Source organism: Idiotropiscis lumnitzeri, chromosome 12, assembly GCF_059441095.1.
Source record: "Idiotropiscis lumnitzeri isolate Australia: NSW breed Sydney's pygmy pipehorse chromosome 12, RoL_Ilum_1.0, whole genome shotgun sequence".
NCBI classification, from domain to species: domain Eukaryota; kingdom Metazoa; phylum Chordata; class Actinopteri; order Syngnathiformes; family Syngnathidae; genus Idiotropiscis; species Idiotropiscis lumnitzeri.
Genome location: NC_142402.1, coordinates 15,383,259 through 15,393,728, shown reverse-complemented (window position 1 = coordinate 15,393,728; position 10,470 = coordinate 15,383,259). Strand labels below are relative to the sequence as shown.

Here is a 10,470-nt window from a genome sequence, read left to right as displayed (position 1 = left end):
GATTTATGAGCTTTTCTAACGAACCAGTCGCAAAGGTGTCATTGCTAATATTGTTTATATTTATTGTTAATATTCGGGATGACTTTGATTGTTTCCCTCCATTCCCCCAACCTCACCCGCACCGTAAGATCACGTTTCCGCACCAAAACGGATCTCTCCGGTGAAAGTGGACAAATCGCTGCTTTGGTTCCTTCCAACTTGTGCTTTTGACTCGTAATGGCTTTACTTAGTTTTCCTTGAGTGACTTTGCTTCTGTTGGATTCAAAATCAGCTTGATGCAATTCCACTCGTTCACCAGCAGTCATGTTTGTTTTTACAAAAAAAAAAACTTCTAAAAGCAATTAAGAGATTATTTAGTTTGCACCCATAGGAACTAAAATGCACTATTTTGTTGTCTTTTTCTATGCAAAAAAAAAAAAATGATTTCACACTGTTGCGCAGAATCGAGGATGTGATATTTATGTGTATAAAAAAAAACCTACAAAAAACAAGTCTTACCTTTGTATATTTGTGTAAAAAAATGTGCAGACTGATTTTGCTTTGAAATAACAAAGCTTCTCCCGAGTTTCATTTCAGTTTCAATAAAAACTTTTTGACTCGGACCTGTTTGGTTGTGTTATCACACATCCGTGGATTTGAAACTCAAACCCTAATCATAACCCTTGCCCTCATTTGAAACCCCAACTTGGTTGAAAACCCAAACCCAGACTTGAACCAGTAACCTTGCCTTGGAATCTTTCACCTTGTCTTGAAACTTCTCAAATGATATTCTCACTATCATGCATAATTGAGCATATGATATTTGGTCTTCGGGTCAAGAAGCAAAACATTTTTTGTTGTTAAATAACATTCTTCTTGAGTTTCATTTCAGTGTTAATAAAACAGTGGCTCGGACCCAACTTGGATGTTGTGCAAGTGTCGCGAAACATCCGCGGAAGGGAACCGGATGCCATGAAGAAGAAACAGCAGCGGCGAAGTCTCTCAGCCAATCAGAAGAGTTTGCAGCCGATGTGATGTTCAGGAAGTGAACAGAGGGGAAGTTTAGTGGTTTTCTTGCGTCACTTGCGCTTTGTGTGTGCAGATGCAGAGTGAAGGTAGGACAGCAAGTTTCTGTTACTTTTACAAAATACAAAAAAAAAAATAAAATCAGCAACTCTACCCTGCGGATGTTTTTCGGTCCCGAATTGAAGGGCGCAGGTGTCGGGAGGAAGTGATGGGAGGTTTGAGTGGACTAACTTCATGTTTTAAACACTTCCGCTACATCGACTGCGGCCTGCTGGCCTTTGTGAAATCGTCAGAAAGGGGTTGGAGGTTCACTCAAGTTTTTAGATTTCACTGGTTTTAAGGACGCTGGTCCGAAAGACACCGATTGGTCGATTTTGCTTATTGAGTTGGAGAGGCATGGGTGTGGCCTTTTGAAAATAAATCAAATGCATCAGTTTAAAGGGGGGAAGTGGTTAACCGCAGATGCACAAGGCCAGGGATTCTCAAGCATTTTTAAGGCCAGGAACACTTTACGGGAGAGACGTTTTTCCAAGAACCTCTTGGTAATACTAACCTCACTTACATGTAACTACCACGTAAGCTCCAAAATGACAGGAATAATATTTTTGAGGGGAAAAAAATGTGTTTGTTACTCCTCTTCTATTCTTCAATTGGGATTATTTCGAAAATATACCCCAAATGTAATTGTCAGAGTACTAGTGTGTAGGCTGCCTCTAGTGGTACGCCAAAGAATTGCTGAATGACATGTTCAAACGGCATAATGTTACAGTAACTTAAAAGTTTTTGCTTTTGTAATCACGCAGTAGTACAGTTCAATTGTCTTTGACTTTAGTACAAAGCATTTTCATTTATGCAATTTCTTTGTTTTCAAGCATTTATTGAAGTACGTATTTGATATGTTTTTTGTCATTTTCTGTGTACAGCAATTGTCAAAATGGCCACCGCTCTTGATTGCTAAAAATGGGTGGATTTGGCTGCTTAATTAATATAAAATTAATGCATTAAAAATCAGAATGCCATGTTTAGTCTTGTGGAAGGGATTAGAACATATCGTAATTGCCTTGTTTTTTATCAACATTTAGGCTTGCTGTATTTTAATATTGCTCATGATGATAATACATGGAAAGCCAATTATAATTGTAGGTGGTATTGGTATAAAAAGTTTGAGGACTGCCGTGATGAATAAAACAACTTTTCTAAAGCTTTCAATTCGCAACTTTCAACAACTCATCAGAGCCTTGAGTTTACACCCGTGGCTTACATGGTGCTTATTTGTACTTACTTGGCAGACCCGAGTAGATCAAACCCACAATGTCTGCATTGAGGGCGAGGCCTCAACTTGCGTGAGAGTCTAGTTGCATCCGGCCCAAAACTGGGCTGGACCGGCAGTGGGAACGTAACAATTGCAAAGCCATGAGGAGAGTCCGGAGAAAAGGGGCCAGCAAAGACAAGGTGTTCGGTTGTGATCTTCTGGAGCACCTGAACGCCACCAGCCAGGACGGTACGTTGGAGATCCTGTACCACAAAACACTTGGAACTCACAACTTTTATGAAGGTTTTCTTCTGCAGTCCCTCAGGTGTTGCGGTGCTGCAGCCAGTTTGTCGAGGAACATGGCGTGGTGGACGGAATCTACAGGTTGTCTGGTGTTTCATCCAACATCCAGAAGCTCAGGTGAGTTGACCCCCTCCAGAAGCCACGTATACGCATCCTCCGTCACACCCGTGACCCTGCTCGTCACCTCCAAAAACAGGAGCGAGTTTGAGAGCAACGGGACCCCGGACCTCAGCAAGGAAGTGTACCTGCAGGACATCCATTGCGTCAGCTCCCTTTGCAAAGCGTACTTCCGGGAACTGCCCGACCCACTGCTCACGTACCAACTTTATGACAAGTTTGCAGTTGAGTAGTTTCTGACTCGCCAACACTAAACTTGTGTAGTTCATTTCATTTCGAGAGCCTTTTTGCTACGTCTTTTAATTAAATTAATTTATTACAATTTTTAGAAAAGATGATTACATGAGATTTGACCAAAATATTCACGGCAAGATCAGCTGTTTCTATCAATCTCCTCGACATGTCAAATAAGAGTTTCCATGTTGAATTGACATTGCTGTCAAGCATGCAATCTGGGTATAATCTAGATTAAAGGTTGTCACCACAGTATATGTCTCAATAACACAGCTACAGATTGAATTTTTGGATTGACATTGGTGGGATTGCCACCACTGGGAGCGTTCCAGGAAGAAAACCAAATTGGTCCATGTTCAAAACTGTCAACAATAAGATTTTATTTTTATTTGTACCTGAGGAGTAACAGCAAAGCATAAAAATGAGAGTACTTTTAGTGATGGATGCGTTTCCATTCCCCTACTACTTGCTGCAGGAGGCTGTGGCCGTGCAGCTGGAGGAGGAGCGGCTGGTGAAAATCCGAGATGTCCTGAAGGAACTTCCCACGCCACATTACAAGTTCGGTTTCAACACGTACCGTTCCACTCGTACCGACCGTGTCTCAAAGTCTTTGCACGACTCTCTCCAGAACTCTGGAGTTTCTGATGTGCCACCTCGTTAAAATGGCCTCGCACTCACCAGAGACCAACATGCACGCCAGGAACTTGGCCATCGTCTGGGCGCCGAATCTGCTCCGGTGTGGACGCCACACTTTTTTTTCTATCCTTGTGAGGACACTCGAGAATTTGACTCACTTGTCAAATCTGCTATTTAAGATCAAAGGACATCGAGGTGTCCGGTTTCAATGGCACTGCCGCCTTCATGGAGGTCCGGGTGCAGTCCATTGTAGTGGAGTTCATCCTCACACACGTCCCTGATCTGTTTCCTGAGCCGAGTAAACACAACACAAACACGCAAGCTTGTGCAGTTTTTGTCCTCCGTGTACAGTGTTTTAAAACTTGTGTACCCTTCAGGCATCACGCGCAGCAGGAGAAAATCTCTTCCCTCCCCGACGGCCATCTCCAGCCAGGAGGAACCGGTCTTCAAGGCTCAGCCTCCAGCAAATTTTGGACACATCACTCCAGGGGATGGCGCAATTCCGATTAGACCTTACCATGCAATTATAGAAAGCTCCGATAAGTGAGTCGACTATTCAGGCATCTAGAGAACTTCTGATTTGGTCTTGATTGAGTTCTTGTGACACGGCGGCACACTCTGTTCACCTCAGGAGGAAGGGCTCCTTTAAAGGAAGGAAGTGGATGTCCATTTTTAATATCGGAAGTCGCTTCCATGATCCGAAAAGACGGCATAAGCACTCGGCCAAAGGTATGTTGAGCAGAACCACCGATACGCTTACGGTATTTCAGTTGTGGCATCAGTCTTGGTACTTAAAAAAAAAAATCTGGTTTCGCGGAGGAGACCCGCGATTCTCGGTGGAGATACAGTATGTTTGGTTATGTTTGGTGTGCTGTGTTGCTCATCCTGAGTACATCATAAAATGAATGTGATGGAATTGGAAGTATTAGTGGAAGAGGCAAACAAACACTACTCATCCCAGAATGTGCAAAATCAGCTGTGCGGTAATTTTGCACTTTGGGCAGACGTAATCCTGGTTTAGTAGATCAGCTTCCACATCTACTTCCGTGCGCAATCAAGTGCACCCATGCTCAAGCCATTAGTAAATCAAGCCCAATGAGCTGTAAGAATACACAATATTTTCATCATCCTGTTAGATATTTCACACTAAAAAAAAGATGTTAAAAAATGTTAAAAAGAACAATTGGACTGTTTTAACACCATAATTAATACTTTTTTTTTTTTGTATAGAGAAGGGCGGCCCGGTGTTGCGTCCAGCTCGAAGCATGGACTCCCTCAGTATTCAGTCATATTCAAACGAAGGTGCTGTTCTTCCCCACTATCATCATCATCACCATTATCATCTTATTGAGAGATTCACAAACCTCAAAGTGTAAATTTCTCATTGTTCCTTTTATCCAGATTCAATACGTCCTCTGAAGACATCTCGCTCCGCCAAAATGTCCGGCTTGGAACTTGCAGCATCACCTAGCCCGTTAGGTACAAGTGAATATGCTGTGACCTACCGCAGGGGGACAGGACTTGTGAGCGGGGGCACTCAGGGCACCTACACGGCCCTCGCCCCCGAAGGCTTGGGTAGCACGGACAGTGACTCTGTTCAATCCAGATCGCCGGGACTCTCCACCAAGGCGGGTCGGAGAGCAGCCATGCACATAACCGGGCCCACCATGGTCACGGTCCCGCTGCACATCACTTCCAATTTGGCTTTGGGCCTTCTGCAGGGAGGGGGGAGTGACCGGGTGGTCCACCGTGGCAGGGATAAGGATGGAGGAGATAAGGAAGGAGGCGATGATGTGGAGAGGAAGGACTTTGGAAGAGTGGAAATGAAATTCGAAGAAGTTACAGAAGCTAAAGAAGAGATGAAAGAGGAAATTATCGCAGATGAAGATTCAAATACATTAGTTGATGGAAGCAAGGAAGAAGAGGACAAGAACAAGAAAGCAGCTGAAGAAGACTGTCGATCAGAGTCAGCGGCAAAAGAAATACGTCCCAAAAATCTGAGTAACAATGCAGATGATATTTCTCAACAGTATGTCTATGAAGGTAATGTCCAAATAATGTATCATGACGCATACTAGCTCACCTCTAACAAACCTCAAACATCTCAATTCCAGAAATGCTAGGAGTGCCGTCAGCCAAATCCGAGGACAACGTTTTTGACTTTTCCGGCGTCCTCAACTCAACTGAGGTGGAGCAGGACGACCAAGAGCTGTCGGGCTATGTTCAAGACAACTTTGAATTCCTGGATCACATGGACTGCAGCACCTGTCAGGTATTTGTTGTCATTTTTTTACCGTACATCAGTGCGGTTCTTATCACATTGAAAGTAGAATGTATCGTGTGGATGGTTATTGTGTAATGACTTGGGCCATGTTTGAAACTTCCTTGAAGACTTTCATGGCTAAACTAAAACTAAAAGGTAGTTGGGGACTTTAGCCAAAAGACCAAGGTCTTGATTACACATGAACACATGATAATAGAAGGACCAAAAGCAAAAGGTCTGAGACGAAAAAGGGTATATATGGATGCATACTTGAATCCCTAGGCCTGTGTTTGGCTAAATGAATAGGCCCAAAAGATCAAGGTCTTGCCAAGAAACGTCTAGCTTGAGTCTTGGACAGAAACTTTTTTGAGGCTTGCCCAAATTCTATTCCCTTCACATAAAGACCTAGGACTTTATTTGGCCAAAATAATCAGATTCTAAGAACAAGGTCTTTGAGACGACTTGGACAGTCAGACCAAAGTCTTACTGAACACCATTATCCAAGCCGCTTCTTCTCACAAGGGTTGCAGACGTGCTGGAGCCTATCCCAGCTGTCTTCGGGCAGTAGGCGGTGTACAAATGTTAGCTGAACTATGACAGTCCAGGGTGCATCACTTCTCGAATCTATTATTGCCTCAAAGTCAACCACTTCTAACTTACTTGTCTTTTCAGATTCCTCTCCATTTCCTACCAGACTCTGCGTCCCAAGTGAACGAATTCTCCGTTGAACCTCCCGGACATTCCGACGATGAATATGAATTCATGGAGCACCCGTCTCCTGACGCCACGTTGCCCGACACAAGGCTAAGCGTGAGCTCCGAGACAAACGTTCAAAGCCAGCTTAAGCTCCAGCGGCCGAACAGCATTGATACGGGCGAGCGGCACGCAAAGTCCCTCAGCTTGCCTTACATGACCTCGCCCGTGTGTGAACCAGGGGAGTGTTGCTATGGCGACGAAGACTACACAGCAGATGCCGACCCAGCCGACTACTACAGTAGTGACGAAGACAGCAGCTTATTTACCAAGAGCCTCCCTGCGGACTTCCTTCTAAGCGACGTGTGTGATCTTGAACCGGAATACTTGCCAGCCTGTCCTGCAGATAATGCTCCGGTGGACCAGTCATGTGACGCAAGGGATTGCAATCCTGAAGGATCTACCGTTAAACAACAAAATGATGGCAATCATAGCCAGGATGACATGGATGGAGTAGAAGAGTCGATGCTACAAACTGAAGAGCGAATCGACCACCAGGAGGAGGACAACCATCTAAGGTGAAAAGGATTTGGCTCTAAAATGCGCTTTTGCGATATAAACGATATCATCCTTATTAAAACCAGAACTTAGTGATCAAAAAGGGCATTCAGTAGAGGGCACAAGTGAAAACAACTAGTTTGAGCCACACCATCTCGATTTTCACCTAGTTGTTCCTCAGCAAGTGTTTTTTTTTTTGGGGGGGGGGTGTCACACGGCACACAAGTCTTCATGTCTGTCGCTGTACCAAGACTGACCTGTGAGAGGCAGCTTGGTACCACAAGGCATGCAGACTGACGAAAAATAAAAGGCAGAAGAGGAGTAGAGGAAGAAAGGGAACTGTTAGGCCAGTTGCTTGTCTGCTTAACTTGTGGTTGCAAACACTTCTTGACATTTTAGTTGTGGTGAATGACTTGACACCTTATACAAACACTCAGCACAATCAGTTTCTCCTCTATTTGTCTCCGGTAACAGCACCAACTTCAGCAAGAGTTCGAATTGAGCGATTAGATAGCATTAGTGATATTATTTGATATATCCTATTATAGAAGTTGAATGTGTATGATTGTTGGCCCTCACCATTTTCCGAGCAGAGCAGGGCAGAAAAAACTAAATTTAATCTTAACACACGCCACACCAAAGAATAATCACTAATGGTCATTTATGAAGAAGAAACCAATAATGTAGGATTTGCTACTTTTGATTGCGAGAGGGAAAACACTCAGTTTTTTGGCCTAACTCTCGGTATGCACATGCAAAAGAAGACAGAGAAAATGTAACCACTTTCATGGGCATGAGTGATCAAAAACGATATCTGAAAGTCTACGCACTAATTGTTTTAGAGTTTATCTGTAAAGTGAGAATAAGATTAACTCTTAATTGATTTCTTTGTGCAGAAATGAAGATCTAAGAATCAAGGAAATGGAACCTCTCCCCTTAGAAATGCCATATCACCATTGTGAGGACTTGCAAGCGAACACGGATGACTCAAGTGTTGAGGCTAGTGACGATGTAGAGGTTGACAAGGTAAGACAGGAAGCAGAAGGACAAAAAGTCCAGCAATTTTCCATCTCTGAGTGTACCAAGAAAGAAACTTCCCTCATGGAGGAGTTCCTAGATGTTTCTGAGGAAGCTACAGTGGAGTTTAAGGAGGACCAGGACGATGGAGACGAGAGTAAAGAGATTGAGGACTTGAATCCTGAAACTATCATAAGCATGTCGGAAGATCTCTCAACAGAAGATGGCGAGTTACCAAGTTTGCCCAAGACACAGGAGGACAACCTGGGGACAGGCAAAGCCTTTGTAAAATTCTGGGAAGAGCTTGAGGAGGTTGTATGTGAACTGATCGAGGATGAGGAAAGAAAGACTGTGGCGGTCAGAGATAGTGGAGAGACCACCGAGATGGAGACAACTGCAGGAACGAACACGGACGATAATGGCATAAATTTACCAGAGAGATGTGACCAAGAAGGAGCAGCTGTTGGAAAGTTGATACCTAAAGAATCAATCCTCGAGGAAGTGACAGTGACAGCATTTCTTGGAGAGGCAACTCTGAAAGAGGTCAGCTCAGACGTTCCGGAGTCCAGAGAACATGTGAGTTTTGAGGAGCGAGGACCAGAGAGGTGTGAACAAGAAGGCGAGGTTATGGAATTGCTTGTACCCAATGAAGGCATACCTAACCTTGAGAAAGTGACAGTGAGACCAAATCTTACAGATAAACCCCAGAAAGAGATCAAGTCTGATCTTCTGGACTTTGCAGAAGACGAGATGTTTGAGAAGCAAGGACCAGAAAGGTGGAAACAAGAGGGCACCGTTACAAAAATGTTGGTGACCAAAGAAGACAAACCCATTTGTAAGGAACTGACGGTGACGCCAAGGCTTAGAGATGTGTCCATGGAAGAGGTCAGGTCTGATGTTCTGGAGTCAAGAGATGGTCTGAGGTTTGAGGAGCGAGGGCCAGAAAGGTGTGAAGATAAAGGCGCAGTTATGGAAAAGTTGGTGCTCAAAGAAGACAAACCCATTTGTGAGGAAGAGACAGTGACACCAAATCTTAGAGAGAAACCCCAGAAAGAGGTCAGGTCTGACATTCTGGACTCTGGAGAGGGCGGGAGGTTTGAGAAGCACAGACCAGAGAGGTGGAAACAAGAGGGTACCGTTACAAATAATTTGGCGTCCAAAGAAGACTTACCCATTTGTGAGGAATTAATGGTGACACAACGTCTTAGAGTTGTGTCCATGAAAGAGGTCCGGTCTGATGTTCTGGAGACTAGAGAAGCCATGAGGTTTGAGGAGCGGGGACCAGTGAGGTGTGACCATGAAGACACAGTTATGGAAAAGCTGGTGCCCAAAGAAGACAAAACTCTATGTGAGGAAGTGACAATGACAACAAGTCTTAGCGATTCAACTCTGAAAGAGGTCAGGACTGACTTTCCTCAGTCCAGAGAAGGTGTGAGGTTTGAGGAGCCAGAGCCAGAGAGGTTTGAACACAAAGGCACAGTTCTGGAAATGTTGATGCCCAAAGACGATAAAGCCAGTGAAGATGTGACAATGCTACCAAGTCTTAGTGATTCACCCCTGAAAGAGGTCAGGACAGGCATTCAAGAGTCCAAAGAAGGTGTGAGGTTTGAGGACCGAGGAGTAGGAAGGAAGTTGGTTATCTCAAAACTACCCAAAGTTTACCAAGTGAAAGCGGTGCCAGTGGTGCCGCCCAAGCCCCAACATTGCAAGATAGCTGCCCGCAGCCTGCGACAACAACAACAACAACAGCAACAGCAGCAGCAAGAGAGGAGGGACGCCCACACGCCAGACGATGCCGGCACCGCCTGCAGCAGGGACACGTCCCAAAGCAGCCCTCTCAGCATGTGCTTCGACGAGGCTGTTGCCATTGCCACCATGAGGCGAGAAAAGGAACGCGAGTGTGAGCGGGAACGGCAACGGGATTGGGTGGGTGAAGTACAGTGATCGGCCAAAGGTACACGAGTCACAAAAAGTTTGTGAGATTGGATTTATGGGTGGAATTTCAAGATGACCCAAGAACAGACAATTACCTTACCGTTTTGCAAAAAGTACTGAAACATAGAACACGTGGACGTGCATTCAAAAGTTTAGAGGACAAATTAAATTGATGTAAAAAAGGTATGGGCCAGTTTTTGGTGAACATTGAACATTTTGAAGGGATCATCCATTTTGAAAAAAAAAGGATTTGGATATTTCATTAAGCTAAGTACTTTTAGATATAATTTTTAGTCTTGAGTAAACTTTAAATTGTGCACACTTCTTTCTGCTGTTGATGCATGTACATGTACATATGAAATAAACCAGACTTCTATTACCAGGCTGCCATTATTTTTCTTATTACATATTTGTCAATTTTACTCTCCCTTATTCGTTTTAGAAAAACATTCAACCT

General features: G+C 44.1%; 1 protein-coding gene across 1 annotated transcript; it reads left to right on the top strand.

Annotated features, from left to right (window-relative positions):
* Window positions 1–1,048: 1,048 nt before the first annotated feature.
* Window positions 1,049–10,392, top strand: arhgap30 (Rho GTPase activating protein 30). The gene is made up of 14 exons (XM_088311984.1): window positions 1,049–1,094; window positions 2,295–2,506; window positions 2,575–2,677; window positions 2,757–2,901; window positions 3,387–3,469; window positions 3,540–3,647; window positions 3,727–3,845; window positions 3,925–4,090; window positions 4,179–4,276; window positions 4,778–4,849; window positions 4,949–5,590; window positions 5,662–5,819; window positions 6,483–7,081; window positions 7,958–10,392. The coding sequence occupies exons 2-14, from the start codon at window positions 2,419–2,421 to the stop codon at window positions 10,020–10,022; spliced, it is 4,446 nt and encodes a 1,481-aa protein (XP_088168110.1). The 5' UTR covers window positions 1,049–1,094; window positions 2,295–2,418; the 3' UTR covers window positions 10,023–10,392.
* Window positions 10,393–10,470: the final 78 nt, after the last annotated feature.